Source organism: Gymnoscopelus microlampas, assembly GCF_963454915.1.
Source record: "Gymnoscopelus microlampas genome assembly, chromosome: 19".
NCBI lineage: Eukaryota > Metazoa > Chordata > Actinopteri > Myctophiformes > Myctophidae > Gymnoscopelus > Gymnoscopelus microlampas.
Window position 1 is genome coordinate 22,679,100 of NC_139956.1, and position 17,092 is coordinate 22,696,191.

Consider the following 17,092-nt stretch of genomic DNA (forward strand, 5'->3'; position numbering starts at 1 on the left):
ATGAGCATTTGAAAACATTTTCATATTGCTTCGCCCCTCAAAAATTATCCGCTCCACTTTTATGAATCAATAGACATTTACATGCTTACCATACATTTATTTAAACATTTTTCAAGACAACAGTAACTATGGATATGTCACAGCCTTATAATGACATGCCCGTAATAGGGACGCCAGGTTGAAAGTGGTTAAACTGGCACAATAAAATTGAATTTGAATTTAGATTAAAATGTATGTTTCATTCATTTGAGTTTTTGGAATGTGGGGATGACCCATATTTTGACAATAACAAAGGATGTACATTTCACCTAACATTGTCTGTTTATCATTATTATAATTTCTTTGGGATAAGGAAATGCTTAACCCGCACGCACGCACGCACGCACGCACGCACGCACACACACACACACACACACACACACACACACACACACACACACACAAAGCAGAAATTCGAAAGCAGTGGACACTGGTCTATTTCTTTCACCCTATCTGGTAGCTGCATAAACAACATTGTGTCCCAGCTCTGTCTGGGGCCTCCTGCTCCTCTTCTTCTTTTGATGGAAACTCAGCGCAGCGTAATTCAGATCAGACGTGTCCGGGTTCTGTAGAAAATAGTATTTGAGCACAATCACACATTTCACATGTTTTTTAGTTTTTTTTTACCATCTAAGCAAAAGTGAAGTCTACTCACCTCGTTGCTTTGTGGCTGAGGTTGATCATTAATGGCTAGAGAGAGATGAGAGTGAAGTAAAATGTCAGAAATACAATGATTTGTCAATATTAGGCTACAGTAAATTGAATAACATTTTCTCAGAAATATGGTGGTGACATAACATTGTTGCAATGCTGTGAAGAGGATACACAACTAATAATACACCATATCGTCTCTGTCGGGTGGAAACCTCATCATGTCCAAAACTGTTACTTTTCAGGATTCAGATATCATTATCAGCCATAATTTAATTTAACCCCCAAAATTGTTTCAGATTTTTTTAACTGCTAAAATAACAGATCTACGAGCTCACAACACTTCACATCGCAATGCATCGTGAGCTTGTAGCGGTTATTTTTGCTACTTATGCGCAACACTGTAATATTTATGAAGTATAAAATAGGGCATTTATTCATGAAAAAACATAAAAAGGATGGAGTATGGAGATACAAGGTTTCGGCCCGACAGTGACGATATACAGTATAATAATAACATAATAGAATATGAATAATCTATTCATATGAAAGGAGATAACCTACAGTAAGTACCTGAAAGACGTCTGATTTTGACAGCCAGGCCCATGATGACCACAATAAGGATCACAATTACAGCACCCAAGATCATGCTGGAGATTCCAAAAGGCTCTGCTAGGAGAAGGATCCATAAATTAGACACACTATACTCTCAAGCTGTAGATAAATGTTAAGACCACAGACCATAAATCACGTCCCAGAGTAGTAGTGATGTACGTTCACTCATTGTTCATACGCTGAACTAACACAAAACTGACATGTAACTATATGGTCAATCATAGGTCAGCCATCCTACACTTGACCTGAGGCATATTCTACAAATGCCTTCTAAATCAGTAGAACCCTGAGTTCTCAAACATTTTCGTGCCAAGGACCCCTAAATTGATATATATTTGGCCGTGGACCCACAGCTGAAAATGTTTTGTGCCAGGGACCCCCAGAAGAGAAGATCTATGTTTAAAATGCAAAATTATTCAACATTATCCAAACATTTTTTAGATTAAAAAATAAATAAATAAAATTGCAGATGTACAAGCTTGGTTGGTTCAAAAACTATTTAGTTGGCCGCACACAGTGTGTCAAATTTGGTGATACCATTTCTGACCCCATCACCCTTGAGAAAGGAGTCCCCCAAGGTTCCATTCTCGGTCCATTGCTTTTTCTTTTGTATGTCAATCATATTTGTAGTCAATCTAAGCATTGTAAGTATCACATGTATGCCGATGACACAATTCTGTATTCTTGTGCCCCTTCTTTTGATGTAGCAGTGTCAAACTTGGCCTCAGATTTTGTCTCATTGCAGCATGAATTGGTAAATAGCAAATTGCTATTAAACGGCCAAAAAACCAAGGCCATGATATTTACTCCAAATAGAACTGACATCATCCCCCCAAATATCACCACCTTGGAAGGAGTAACCATCGAATGGGTGGTGCTTTATAAATATCTGGGAATTTGGTTAGATAACAAGTTAAACTTCAATCATCACATTGAAGCACTGATTAAGAAGTTAAAATTCACAGTAAGCTTCTTTTATAGAATGAAGTCCTGTTTTTCTTTCGCCTCAAGGAAAAGGCTGGTCACTGGCCTGTTTATGTCGCAACTCGACTACGGCGATATTGTGTATCGATTCGCCTGTCCCTCAATATTGGGTAGACTTGATCCCCTTTATCATGCTGCATTGAGGTTCATAACCAGCTCCACCTACAGGACACATCATTGTATTCTGTATTCCCTAGTAGGGTGGTCCTCCTTAGCATCTCGCAAGTTGCTACATTGGTACACTTTTATATATAAAGCCATTCTTGCAAATTCCCCCTCGTACATTTGTTCAAAATGTAATCTTGTCCAAAATTCGCTCAACCTCAGATCAAATGCCTGGATGCGCTATGTCGTACCCACTACTAAATCTGAGGCAGGGAAAAAAAAACTTGCGTTTTTTGGGCCCTGGTCGTGGAACGATCTACAGACCAGATTAAAATTGGCTTCACTGATCCCTCTAGTGTCTTTTAAGAGGATTGCCATGGGCACACTCTCCAGCCATTGCTCCTGCTTTGACGAGTAGCAAATGCTGCGATCTTAGACTTATATTAGTTTTATGATGTATTGTTGTTATTAGCCTTTTAATAGTCTGTATTTTGTGCTATTGGTAGTAGGTCTTTGGTATTATGGATGTCATGTTTCGTCTTTGTTTTGTTATGTCCTGTATTGTCGTTACTAGCAGAGCTGTGTAACATTTTATTTGCCTCTTCTCTTGGCCAGTGCACACTTGTAAAAGAGACACTAGTCTCAATGTGATTTCTCTGGTTAAATAAAGGTTAAATAAAATAAATAAAAAAATAAATAAAAAAAAGCTTGCAGTGCGGCACAAAGTGACGTGCTGTGAGCTTGCATATTTTCTGTGTCATTTTAACATCTAAAATGACACAGATGATTTCCCGGGGTTAATGGGTCAAAACATATTAAGAACTAAGACTTTTATGAGAGGAAGAGAGGACAGGCTTACCCTGATACTTGTCCACTTTATAATCAACTCCATTATCAGCTTTGTCTTTTCCTTAACAATAATAAATGTACAATCACAATAAGGATCACATTCACAGTACCAAGAATCAAGCAGGAGATTCCAAAAGTCTCTGAGAAGAAGTCTTAACTTTGACACACTTTCAAGTTACGACAAAGGGGCTTATTCTCAGTATCACCCGAGCAACAAGGCCCTTTTTAAGGCACTATAGACCAGGAGATAGATTTCTGAGGTGGAGCATGGAATCAGCTCCCAGTAGCCTACTTATCCTGTATTAGTTACCCAAGCCGTGCTACTCACACGCAGAGTCGGTGATGCCCGGTATTGAACGCAGAACCTTGCAATTGAAAGTTCTGCTCCACTGATTGAGCTACCCGGACATAACCTTTATCTGATGCCTAATGGATAACTGTTACAGTTATCAATGCCAATGACTATACCCAAAGCAGTAAAGTAGTAATGATGAAGCTCAGTGGTTTTAAACATTTTTGTGCCCAAGGCACATCAATGGAGAAGTCAAAATGTCAAGGCACAGCTGTATTCATAGTGAAAATAGCAGATCAATAGTGTTGCGACAGAAAACATGAGCTTGTAGATAAACTATTTCCACTCTTTTTGAAAATGTTGCCTATAATGACATGCCCAAAATACAGACACCAGGTTGAAATTGGTTAAAATAAAAAAATGTTTCAGGGTATAGAATTTGCCTCTGGGGAAATCACTGCACAAAGTACTAATATAGTAAATAGAAAACAAATTCATAGTTCTTTCTGTAGTCGTATATAATATGCAAAATCACCCGGACTTGTCTCTCCTCTCACAGCACACCAGTGTGCCTCGGCACACATTAGAAAATTGATGAAGTCTATATTCACTCATTATTCTAAGACTGACATGTAACTCATTCTCATTCAGCAGTACTACTGTCATATACTTAAAACATTAAGTACTAAGAATTTTAATTAGAGGAAGAGGACAGGCTTACCCTGATGCAAGTCATCTTCAACGTCATTGGCAGCTTTGTCTTTACCTTAACAATAATAAATGAAATATTACAACTTTACCTAAAGCAAAGAATCACAACTTTTATTGTTTATTTATATTAAATTATTATTATGAAAACATTATCCAAATGTAAGTTACTTTTTGTGATATTTTGAGTTTACTTCATAGGAATAAATAAAACGAATTAAACATTATAAAAAGGGAATTGATCGTACTTGTTAAGGTTTATTAATGTTCATAAATCAGTATTGTTTTCATGGAAGCAGAAGACGGTCAAGACTATGACTTGATCTTACATACCTTGAACCTTTAAAAGTGTCACATTCACAATCACTATATGAGGATTGACGTACATCCCACAAATATACAGTGCAGAGTCAGAGAATTTCACGTTCTTGATTTTCAGAATGACAAAGGAGAGATTGGCACTTGTTTCAAATTGGCTTTTTGTTTTTAGACTATCGCAGTACGAAGCATCGCTAACAGATCCATAAATGGAGGAGATGCATTGGGGCTCCGAGTTGTTGACCAATTTGAACCAGAAACCGTGAGTGTCCTGAATGGAGATGTTGGAGCAGAGTAAAGTGACATCTTCACCTGGCTGGACCTCTACAGTCTCAGTCTCAGCGGCTGAAACAAGGATCCAGCCTAAAACACACAGCATGGACAACACCTGAGTAGTTGCAAAAACACCGAAAATCTACACGCTGTGTCCCAGTGTGACATGTGAGCGTGTGTCTATGTTTTGAAAGGCGCTTTACAAATAAAGTTTACTAGTAGATTGGCTATTTTTGCTATTGCATGACACCGTTGTACGACAAAGTATAAATAGGGCTTATGTGGTTAAAGATTACTCATGTGGTTAAAGATTCCTAGATTACTATTTCTATGCATTTGATGTATGTATTTACCTGCTTACTCTCTATTACCTGCTTACGCTTTAGATTAAGAGCGTCTGCTAAATGCCTAAATTGTAAAATTGTAAAGAGACTAATCGATTTAGTCGATTATAAAAAATAAATCGAAATTTTACGCTTGATTTGTTGATGTATAAATATATTCGAATTGAAAAAGTAATCGACAGAATAATTGCGTAGAAACGAATCAATACTTGCAGCCTTAATATATGCATCAGTGCAAAAGGAAAATACAACATAATATTGCTCCCTACAAAAATGTCAAGTATCAATGGCTTGCTGTGTTACTGCAAAAGAAAGTTATTGATGCAGTTAGCAGCAGTACAAAGATGATCTACTTACTGAAGATACAGAGAAGTAGAGCTGGTATGAAGGTGCAGCTCATCATTGTGTCTGTGAGCATGAATCACATTGATGGAGCTTAATAAAATGCACATCAAAAGCAGGGGCTTCACTGGAAAGGGGCGGGCTGTTTGTTTTTCCATTGTTGGTTATCAATGACCACATGAAGGACCTACAGTACTAGGAAAACAAGACTTAATACATACCTGTATACTGCATGTGAAATGATAGCCTCTATAGAACACATTTATGTTCATATTCATAAGATCACACATACGTATATTCAAATCATTGGCTTAAAAAAACCAAAAAACAAATCCAATGCTTTTTTAGAAGGAACTCTTTTTGCCAACCTCCGTATTACAAAATGACATCTATGGCCTCACTGGATAGTTCGGTCAGCATGAATCTGTTCACCAGTTCAAGGGCCAGAAACACTAATTTGTTAACCTTTGGTCCAAGCAAAGAGAACATTTGAAATTTGAACCACCCTATAAACTTTGTTGAGTCCACTTGGTCCACTCCTTTTATGTAGATTGGCTATTTTCACGGGATGTGCACCTATTTTCCCCCTTAATGATTGTCTATTATGACATGTCCAAAATAAGGATGCTATGGTTCATGTAGTTAAGGTTTGTAACATGCCATGTGTGGTTACTGATGTTTACAGCATCAATGTTTCACAGACAGAAGGATGTGGTGCATGAACAACACTTGTAACAAGTGTCCTTTGAAACAGGTTTCACTATTATGATTGGAAAGATGCCATCACGAAGAGATGTAATTCTCAGCAGAATCGTCACCTGCACTTGTACTGATGGGTGAGTTCTATTCTATTCTATTTTTATTGGGTTTGAGTTTTCAGGATGACTACTGACACCATACAGATACCACCTGTATATTTTAGTATATGTAGTATGGTTGAAGATAATGAGGCTTGCCATATGTTGTTTGTGCTGTGTGTCCATTGTTTGGTGGTTAAGTGACAATGTGACTAGATTGATTTGACTATTGTTCCAGTACTTTGACATATCCCCCATCCTCTTTGTGTTAAAGATGGGGCTAACGTAATGGGGGTGTTAAAAAGTTGAAGCTCTATATTCTGAAAGTAATTGCTTTAGTGTTTGTTCAGCTCTTTAGTAAACAGAAACGTTCAGCTCAGGATACCAATTTTATCCAACCAGGAGAGAGTACCCCAAAAGAAAATCTATCAGCTTCAATTTCATAATGTTCCAGTTCCAATTGTGTCTGCTCATACATTTTTTGTTTCATCACTTCCTATTTCACTTGGAAGTGACACATTTGAATAGTTTTCTCTCTAATGATTGGATAAAATTGGTATCCTCACCTGAAAATGTATTGTCTGTGTACTGAAGAGCTGGAGAGATGGGAAGATGCCTGTTACAGAACAAGCACTCTAGCAATGATTGCTATGGGAATATAGAGCTATTTAACACTTATTTTAACTAATAATAATAATAATAATAACTACATTTATACCCCCATTTAAGACATACAGACAGTATCTCTCACAGAGTCAGTCTTTGTTTAATCTTTAGAAAAGGTAAGGCAGAGTAAATGGTGCATTTATATAGCGCTTTTATCCAAAGCGCTTTAATGAGTAAGCTTCAATGGTCCTCCTTACCTGTAGGAAGTGAAGAAGATGATTAAAACATTTCTAAAAATATAAAAAAACACATTGTTTTTTAATGAAATCAAGGTGACCTCCTTTAACCACATGAACCCTAGCGTCCCATATTCTGGGGGGAACAATCGATGAAAATAGTCAATCTATTCTACAAGCTCATTGGCTTTCGGCAAAGAGATATGGTGTAGAGGGGACCCTGGTCAACAAAGTAAATAGGGTTTAAGTGGTTAACAACTTGAGCTCTATTTGTGTATTATGTGTGATACTTTCAGAGATTTTCATACTAGCATCATATTCTATGGTTGCATTTGTTTCACTCTGCCTGAAGTATAGCTAGGTCAGTCCTATCTATTACATTAAGAGTGACTGATAGGTAAAGGGACTTGAAATCAAATTTCCCTTATGTATTTATTGTTGAGAGCTGCAAAACTTATGTCTGTCTGGGACTCTGGGAGTAATGCATGCATGTCACTACCTACACGTCTGTCCACCAGAGTGTGCCGAAAACCTCCAGACAAACTTGGTCTGAAAAACACTATTACCAGCCTTTTTATTTAATAAATACATGAAACACCAGACTGACACCACATGAAAAGATGAGCCACATAGCTCAACAATGAACTCCTCTATTTTGTCTTTTAACACTATAAGGGGAAGGGGAGACCTTTGTTAATTCTGTGGGGGAAATTCAGTTTCAGCTTCACCCAGCTGATGGATGCTCAGATGGTCATGATGAGTGCTTGGGGATGGGGAGAGGGAGGGGGGCTTGATAAGACACTTCAAGGACTCTTCGACACGTATACTGGGCAAGTCATGAGGTGAACTGGTAACCTTCTGATTATCAGATGGCCTATCTACCCACTCTGTTTAAGATGATTCAGTCTTCCTGTTTTTCAAGAGCAGAGAGAGAAGGGGGTGTATCCACCATCACTCAACCTCACCTAACACAGATATGCTACTGTAACATATCATACTAGTAGGCTACTATCATACTAGGTCAACTAGGTGCTAGTTTAGTGCTAGTGTTAAGACTCAAGCTGCCATCAATACCCCAGGTTATATCTTTCAGATCATAAGTTATCTTCCACAAGCAGCAGGTTTCAGCTAGTGTGGTGGTGATAGCTGAGTTAAGCAGTCACACCTAGCCTGCACAGCTCTCATGTAATCGACACAGGATAAATCGGCCATCCCACACATACTCAGGAGAGAGCCTCTGCCATGACACCATCTGCTGGCTAGCTTGCACCATTTTGCCGCTCTTTATAATACATTTGTTTGAACCATCTACTGTATACCTGTGTCCCTGAGTGTTGGAGAAACCCAAGCCAACAGAGGTGGATGGTGGCAACGGCTTGCTACATCCAGCGTCTCCTTTTCCTGGTAACAGGATGTCCCTGGACTGGTAGCTGGTAGCATGTCACTTTACTCAGTTTACTGGTGGCCACACCATCAATTATATACATTGACTTGAGTGCCTTTTGCTTCAATGCTTCCCAACATCAACATTAAGTAGGTTCTCAAGCTGGTTTACAATTGTAGGTAGAGCATCTCCTCACAAACCTCACAATTCAGAACTTTTTCCATGCATTCCATGTATGTGATTATTTTCCTTGCTTATTGCAAGTCGCTCTGGTTAAGCTAAATTCCCAAATTGTAAATTGTAATTGTTTTATTTTTATTCAGTGGACTTTCATATTGTATACTTTCCTATCGTGGACTTTCATATCGTATACCCATATCTGAGAATTAATAAAAATACATTTGTACCCAGAACAATAGTACATTTACTTTCAATATCGATTTTGAGGGGGATTTCCAGCTCACACGACACTGAATTGCTTCCTACAGGAAATGCTATGTTAACTTATGTTTCCTTATATGGGGGTCTATGGGTCTGTGTCAAAGTCGCAACAAAGCATGTCACCAAGTGAACGATTTGTCTCAGCAGTGTACCAAGCTTCCCAAAGAAGGTCATGAGTCAACAAACACCCACACTAGGGGCAGAGTTGGGGATTTTTAGATCTGTTTCAAACTGTCGGTGTGGGGCTCCTTTCACACACACTCCACAAAACCTTCACGGTGTGGGTCTGGTGGAGGGTTGTCTGTGTGTGTGTGTGTGTGTGTGTGTGTGTGTGTGTGTGTGTGTGTGTGTGTGTGTGTGGCTACTGTAAACCGCTGGACTAATAAGCACCACGTTTCTTGACCACGCAGACAGTAGGTAGCCTGGGTAAACCCCTAACTAATTTTCATCAAATTAAAATGAGTTTTCCGGAGGGAGGGGTTTACCCAGGCTAGACAGTATAGCCCCTCAACACAATCACAGTTCATGCCACTGTGATTGATTAATTGAATACTTTATTTGTCAGAAATGTAAACAGCACGTGGTACAGTCAGACATTAAGGCCAAAAGGATAACAAAAAAGTCCTGGGGACTTGTTTCCATTGTGGTCCTATGTACTATACGTACTTTGTGCATGAAGTCACAAAAAGCACGTCCAGCCATGAAAGCCTGAATTGCCGCGTGAAATAAAAGAGAAAGTCAAGATGAGTGTGAAAGTTGGGTCAAGTCTAACTCTAGTATAATTACACATTACTGAATTACTTGAGTGGACAGAGTGAGAAAAATGGTCCCACATTTGACAATTTGAGTTTTGGGAATTAACATTGATCGTGGAAGGCAAAGACATGTAAGTTTCAGACCTATGGATGTTTGTCATTCTCATTTAAACCTATATACTTTGTTGTCTGGAGTCTGATGGCAATTGCTATCCTTTTAAAGCTTTAGTTATTACTAGTTGGTATTATAATAAGAATATGCGATTGCATTAATTACTATTGTTTCATCCCAATAAAGACTAAAAAGAATATATTAACAACTAATGTAATCATTAAGACAAATATAATAAGTGTGTTAGTGTGCTCATGATTGTCATGCACTTGAATCCATTTAATGAAAAGGTTATCTTGTTATATCAATGGCAGTGGAAAGCCCCATGTACAGTATGTGGCTTAACTTACCAAAAATATAGAACTAATAACAGATTATGATCAAGTAACTTTAAATGTTAAACTGTCAGATGGCCCGGCCGTTGGAGTGATGAGAGGTCATCTGTCTGTACATGTGTCTGCATTTGTGGTTTCTGTTCCTTTCTGTCCTTCCCTAATCTTTGAAAACTGCAGGTTGGAGAGAAAGGCCTCCCCTATTGTTTGAAGGGAAATGCTGAGTCAGATGGCGCAGCCAAAGTCACTCTCCCAACCTGAAGACCACCCCACATTTCAGTATATAGGGGCTCTCTAGAGACAGATAGGAGGGCTCAGACTTCGTGAACTGACCTCGATGCAACTTGTTTCTGATAAGGAAAGCTAGTGTGTGAGCCCAGAGATCTCTGTTATTAAGTACATTTCTATATTCAATCTGTATTACTTTTAACTTACTGCTTGATTAACATACACTTAATTTTAACAGTCTTGTCTGCTCTTAATTTCACCAATACAACAAACGCGCGGAGAGCGTGATCCTGAAGGGTAACAAATTATTTCATTGCACAATTTGTCTGTTGCTTAAATAGCTGAAATCTCCACCAAGCCCATAGGGACTAGGCCTATATTAGTCCCCATAATTCTTTCCCTCGATACCAAATCTCTTCACAGAAAATAGCCTATCTACAAGCTCAGAACATGCAGCGTTGCGATGTATTGTGATAAATCTGCTAGGAATTCTAGGGCTTGTATTTGTATGGAGGCCAAGGCGGAAGTGAAAATGAAATGTCAACACTTCACCATCCCAGCCAATCACATGAAACCACATTTTTAGATGCTTTTTGCAAATGTAAGCACTTTCCACTCGTATTTCCTGAGAATTACAAAAACATTAGGTAGGTCATTGCGGCTCATTGTTAGTATCAGCCAAGCAACAAGGGTGTCTACCCCTTTACAACACGCTAGGCCTCTGGGAAGATAGGTTGCTTAGGGGGAGCGTAACATCTGCCATCAGCTCCCAGTTCATACTGTGGTGTCTTAGTTACACTACTCATATGCTGAGTTGGAGGTGCATGGTATCAAACCCAGAACGTGATTCAAAGATGAGCTCTCTACTGACTGAGCTACCTGGACTGATGATGAAGCTGTATATGATGGTTGTTCTCTGTGGAATATGTAAGTCTAATTCTAATGTAAAAGGTGATTTGCCAGTCAAAGTCGTGCCGCCAAGTATAAATGAGGCATAATTTCAAATATTATATAGTATATTAAATGGTGGCATCTCTTTTGTTCAGCTCATGTTTCAGGCATGAACCAGTCTTCAACAGTGAAACAGGACAGCGGTGTGAGGAGTGCCAACGTCGGGGGCAATGTCACTTTACATTGCTTCTATGACAGTAACGTGGCGATGCATTTCTCCTGGTACCAGCAGACATTGGGAGGTAAACCTCAGCTCCTTTCAACCATCTACAAGTACGATGAGAGGACCACACCGTACCACCAGGTGAAGAAGAACTCCCGCTTCTTGGTGGAGTACGAACCGGGCATCAATCATCTACACATCACTGACATTGAGCCCTCAGATTCGGCTACCTATTACTGTGGCAGTGCCCACTCCAATGTAGTGGAGTTTGGAGAGGGAGTCTTTGTCAGTGTCAAAGGTAATGTGTTCTTATTTGTGCATTTTTTATTATCGACTAAATTGATTAGTCTAATTAACCACTTGTAGCCTACTTTATGACACATTTTGTGCTTTTAGATCTGCTATTTTTAGATTTTTGGTTGAAAGAAGTATGTAAAATGTTTCCCCCAAATCGATTATTTTATTTAAATTGATTATATTTTTAAAAATCAATTTAATCGATTAGTTCAATTAATTTATGATATATTTATATACGCACAAACACACAACTACAGTAGTTTATAATAAAACAGTCAGTGAATTCTCTCTGATCATTACATTTTGTGTGGTTTAGAGTCCAGCCCCAGTAAAATCGTCCAGCAGCCATCAGTGGAGTTGGTCCAGCCTGGAGAATCTGTGACTCTGAACTGTACAGTATACAATCAGACCTGTGATGGAGGACACGTCAGTGTCTACTGGTTAAGGCACGGTCCTCACCCTGTCATCATCCACGCGGATGGGATCAAGGATCAATGTGGGGAGACCTCTAAAACGAGCTGCGTCTACCATCTGCAGAGGAAGGTGCTGAACTGGACTGATGCTGGGATGTACTACTGCGCTGTGGCCTCATGTGGGGAGATACTGTTTGGCAATGGAAGCAAAGTGGACATTGTCACCACGTTACCGCAGATACACACCTTCGTCATCCTGTCCATTAGTAGATGTGGAATCATGTTGTTATTCATAGCTATTTGTACCTTTGTTTACTTTGTCAAGATGCGGCCTGTGAAGTGATGATGAGTCTAATTATATCACAATTAAAAAGTTACGGAAATAAATACATAAGTTTGTTCATTTCTAGTCTTGAACAAGTCTTGCTTGCCCAAGAGATATGTGGGCGGTGTGTTCTGAATACAAAATAAAATTGGGTTTGTTCAAAATAATATTCTACTTCAGGTGTCTTTGATTTAAAAAGTTGCTTTGAAGCTGAAGTTCTAATGACTTTGGGAAAACCATTGACTTCGCTGAAGTTCAATGGACACATTTCTAAATTAAGGACCATACGTGTTTTCATATGTGTTGTCCCTATCCCTAACCATAGAATCATATATCTCAAGTGCAAGACTTTGAGATAACTTGTGTGTAAGTGAAAAGTTTGGCCTGGGGTGCTGTGAAGTCAACTTGGAAAATCCCCACTGGAGAGCAAAGTCGGGCTGATGGACAGAGTGGCAGCTGTCTAAAATCATTCCCTAATTACTAATCAGCGTCACTACACTATAAAGCACCGCACCTGAAAGAAGCCTGTAAACCAAATCACAGAGGAAGAGAAGGGAGAAGGACGAGAATCCTCCACAATCCTCCATTAGGCCTATTGCAAATAAACAAACGTGCGTCCAGCAGCAGCAACGTCGCGCTGAAAACATCACAGCAGCACTGGTGCAGCTATAAAAAGCTGGAGAGGCAGCCGGTGAGAGACGAACTGTTTGTTTGTTTAAGAGTCATAAAACTTGCCGTTTGTAGCGCACGTTACAACGTGCGTTCTAGTTCAATGATGTCCTCTAGTTAAAGCAACATGATTGTTGATTTAAAAACGAATGTGATTTGTTTATTGAGATATATAGATTTATTGGAATGCTGCTAAAATTCAGTCTATTATATTTGCATTTCATATGAGACTGCATATGTTAAAAACTGTTTAAAAAACCCAATTCATAAAAATACTCTAAGAAAGTAAAACAATATTCACAAGAGCTAAAACATATATGTAAAGCTTAGATATTTGCATTTATTATTTCATGTGCATTGTATTTACAGTACATTTTTATTTTTCATTTAAGGTTTTTCAGCTATACCTTACAACTACACTACCTGCATAAGCTGTACTGCAACAACAAAAAACTAAAGTAAAGAAGAACTAAAAGGAAAACCAAAGTTGTGGTCATTGTATGAGTGAAACCCAGCTAAAACCTCCTATGGACGGTACCATCCCTTTCAAGTGGGGAAGCTGCAAATATACTAAATAGCTTGACAGGTGGTGCTAGAGGAAAATCAGTAGGATTCATCCTTGCTGAGCGCATTAGTTTTACTAGAAGCTCGGCCGCCCTTTGGGCGGCCGAGCGTCTAGCCCTTCGGGTTGCCGAGGGTCTAGTCGGGGACCGGCCTACACAGGAACGATGTAAATAGGGAATGAATGCTCCACCCTTTAAATCAAACCCCATTATACCTGTTGTCATAGGACCCGTTTTGGCCATCTGTTTGCCAGTGTCCATTTATGCCCATCTGTGTGTGCATTTATGCCCATATATGGAGCTATCTGTGTCTGTGATATATGGACATCTCTGTATGTGTCTGGGTGTGTCCCTTTTATGCCCGTATATGGAGATCTCTGTGTCTGTCTGTGTCCATTTATGCCCATTATCCTAAAGGAGTTCGCTATAAACAATGTTGTCAGTAATGCCCTTGTCATTATCCACAATGAAAACTTTTACAGCGCTGGCTCTCTTTCCTCTAGAGAAGGCTGTGTAGAGTTGGCCATGAGCGAACACAGGTTTAGGCAAGTAGATGCCAACTCGTTCATTCTCTTGGCCCTGACCCTTATTGATTGTAACAGAGAATGCTAAGCGGATAGGGAACTGTCGTCTAATGAAGGTGAAGGGAAGCTCACCTCTGTCATAGTGAGGTATTCTTGGTAGGAAGATTGTTTCACCCCTGTTTGTGCCAACTGCAATCTCACACTCAATGACTCTGTCCATCATTTGCATTACCACCATTCTGGTGCCATTCTTGAGAGTGCGGTCAGGACCTGATTGCAGGTTTCTAAGCAGCTTGACTGGTGCGCCTACTTTCAATTTGAGGTTATGATCAGGGATTCAACATAACACTGGCATTGATGAATCTGGAGATCTCATCCCTGTCTTCAATATCGAGAGTGCCAACATCAACTCCTTTATGGACGTATTTGTACAGGTACTTGATGGTACGGAAGGAGCCAACAAATTCAACATTGATGTGGCATTTATATTTAAGTAGGACCCAAGCGTTGTAAGGAACGACCCACCTGCTGTCAAACAGAAAGTCATTCTTCTTATGGGTGTGACCGACAATGGGCCGTCTGTACTCTGGGTAGCCATGACCATCATGAGGCAGTCGTGTGTTGGCACAGAAGTTTTTAGGGAATTTCTTAGTACAGATACCATTGACCATGCAGGGGCTGTTAGGGTAGGCCGGGCCACAGGGTCCATGTAGCATGAATCGACACACCAGCTCATACAGCTCTGGCTCCTTTTGTTTGTCAGGTATGTCTGCTCTAATTATTTGATCAATGTCATCGACAGTCAAAATCTCATGTAGGAGTAGCAGTATGTGGGCATGTTTCAGTCCTCTCATCTGTCCTTCAATAGTGTGTATTCTAGCCTTCATCTTCCCAAAGACGTCGAGCTTTGTGTCGTGGAGGAGCTCATCCAAACTCCTTTTGAAAACTTTGTTAACAATGTCTGGTCTGTCAGTGGGCTGCTGTCCTGGAAAGATGTTACTCAGTACACCTTCACTCCTTGCGTTTGACGTCATGGTAATGAAGAGGTCAAACCTTCTATATCTGGCTGCTATGGCAAGGGCATCTTGAAAGCGCTTGAATTGGTATCTGGGGCTACCAGTGTGTGAGCCTGGAAGAATTATCTGTTGACCAATCCTGGTGGCCTCAGTCTGTCCTGGCTGTGCTTGCTGTGCAGTTAGGGCATCATCCAGACCTGAATACTGGTGGGCCCTGTACTTGTCTTGTTGTTCCCTACTCCTGTAGAATTTCATCCGGCAACTTTCAATTTTGGAGTATTGATCACAGAAGTATTCTTGAGTAAGTCTCCCTGACTTCAGAAGGGTGTTGAAAGAATTAGTTCTTTGTTGTAGATGGAATCTGAAGAACTCCTGAAGAGTGACTTTGCCTCTGGCTGAATTTGCATTAACCTTGAGGATGGGATTGTCGATGCTGAAGCCAGCATATCCATATGGCAAGATCAAGGGATAGGCAGCTGGGTCATACATAGGGTGGAGAGAATTGATATGTGTAGTTTGTCTGTGATTAGGTGCATCAGCTGGAGTTCTGTACAGAACAATGTCTCGAGGTTGTGTCTGGTCTCCTGGTGCAAAAATAACAACGTCAGGGACATCAGGAACACTGTCTCCTCCTCCGTCTGCTCCTCCTGTCTGGCCAGCAGATGTTGACTGTCCCATCTGATCCCCTGTCATAGTTTTATGCCCATATATGGAGATCTCTGTATCTGGTTGTCTGTGTCCCTTTATGCCCATAATGGAGATCTCTGTATCTGTCTGTGCCTTCGACTGTGTTGCAGACACAGTGCCGGTTCCCCCTTTAATGCAAACCCCATTATACCTGTTGTCATTGGACCCGTTTTGACTTTATTATGGAGATCTCTGGATCTGTCTGTCTGTTTCCCTTTCATGCCCATATATGGGGATCTATGTATCTGTTTGTATGTGTCCTTTTATGCCCATATATGGCATATATCTCTGTCGCTTTTTGTTTGTTTCTTCTTTAAGCAGAATATGCAGCCTGCATAAATCTGCATCATTCAAGTCATCATCCCAGTCCCACGCTTTGTTGCTCTTTTCTTTTTTGTAGCGGGAGAGTTCAGCTTGAGTTTTTTTTAGAGAACTTGTTTTTTGTTGGTCTTGTGCTGTTGATTTAGCTTGTCTTATGTTTGTCTCCCCCGTCTGCACCTCATCCAACTCAGATCTTGACTGATCCTTGTTTTCTTCAGTAAAAGCATTTTTTGAGAGCTGCTTATAGACTATATGCAGAGGTCTGTCAAGAGTGCTGGACTTAGCTTAGAAGCCGGCTTATATACTTTCATCTGACACGTATGCCACGTGATGTCAGAGCCCTTTATGGTGTGATGTCACAATGAGTCAGCGCTTGCGCGAGAAGTGATTGGCAGGTGAGATTGACCACCCGGAAGTAAATTTGGAGCAGACACTTTATGACACTTTACGATTATTTTAAAATGAGGCACATGTGAAGGTTGTAAATTAAGTAGAAAATTACTTATATACTTTTGCATGAGTGATTTTTGTAGCAAGTTGGGAGGGAAATGGAGCAGTGCTTTGGCCGTGAGTTGTTCCTTAGTGGTTGGGATTAGTAGTCAGGACTCCGCATATGGAGATTCCGAACCTTTCGCGTTGGTTCCGGAAATCGCATATCGGGTCGGGTCGAGGCCTAGCTAAGATCGTAGGCAAAGGTCTGAGCTATCTGTGTGCGAAATTTGGAGTCTGTAGCACCAACCATGTGCTGTCAG

The 17,092-nt window shown here is 40.0% G+C and overlaps 2 protein-coding genes across 3 annotated transcripts in view; one reads left to right on the forward strand and one right to left on the reverse strand.

Annotated features, from left to right (window-relative positions):
• The window catches only part of LOC311035231 (uncharacterized protein), a 42,257-nt gene continuing 25,165 nt past the window's right edge, over window positions 1–17,092 (reverse strand). Inside the window, exons 4-7 of one of the 2 annotated variants that reach the window (XM_084043317.1) lie at window positions 3,254–3,304; window positions 1,264–1,359; window positions 695–729; window positions 1–605 (exon numbers count right to left, since the gene is read on the reverse strand). In XM_084043317.1, coding sequence (XP_083899443.1) covers window positions 489–605; window positions 695–729; window positions 1,264–1,359; window positions 3,254–3,304 — 299 coding nt within the window. In that variant the 3' untranslated portion in view covers window positions 1–488. The remainder of the gene's footprint in view (window positions 606–694; window positions 730–1,263; window positions 1,360–3,253; window positions 3,305–17,092) is intronic. The other variant, XM_084043318.1, reaches the window with a different exon arrangement.
• On the forward strand, window positions 11,198–12,578 carry LOC311035082 (immunoglobulin superfamily member 3-like; the record flags this gene model as incomplete). Its single annotated transcript, XM_084043163.1, has 3 exons — window positions 11,198–11,338; window positions 11,458–11,823; window positions 12,139–12,578. The coding sequence occupies exons 1-3, from the start codon at window positions 11,218–11,220 to the stop codon at window positions 12,576–12,578; spliced, it is 927 nt and encodes a 308-aa protein (XP_083899289.1). The 5' UTR covers window positions 11,198–11,217.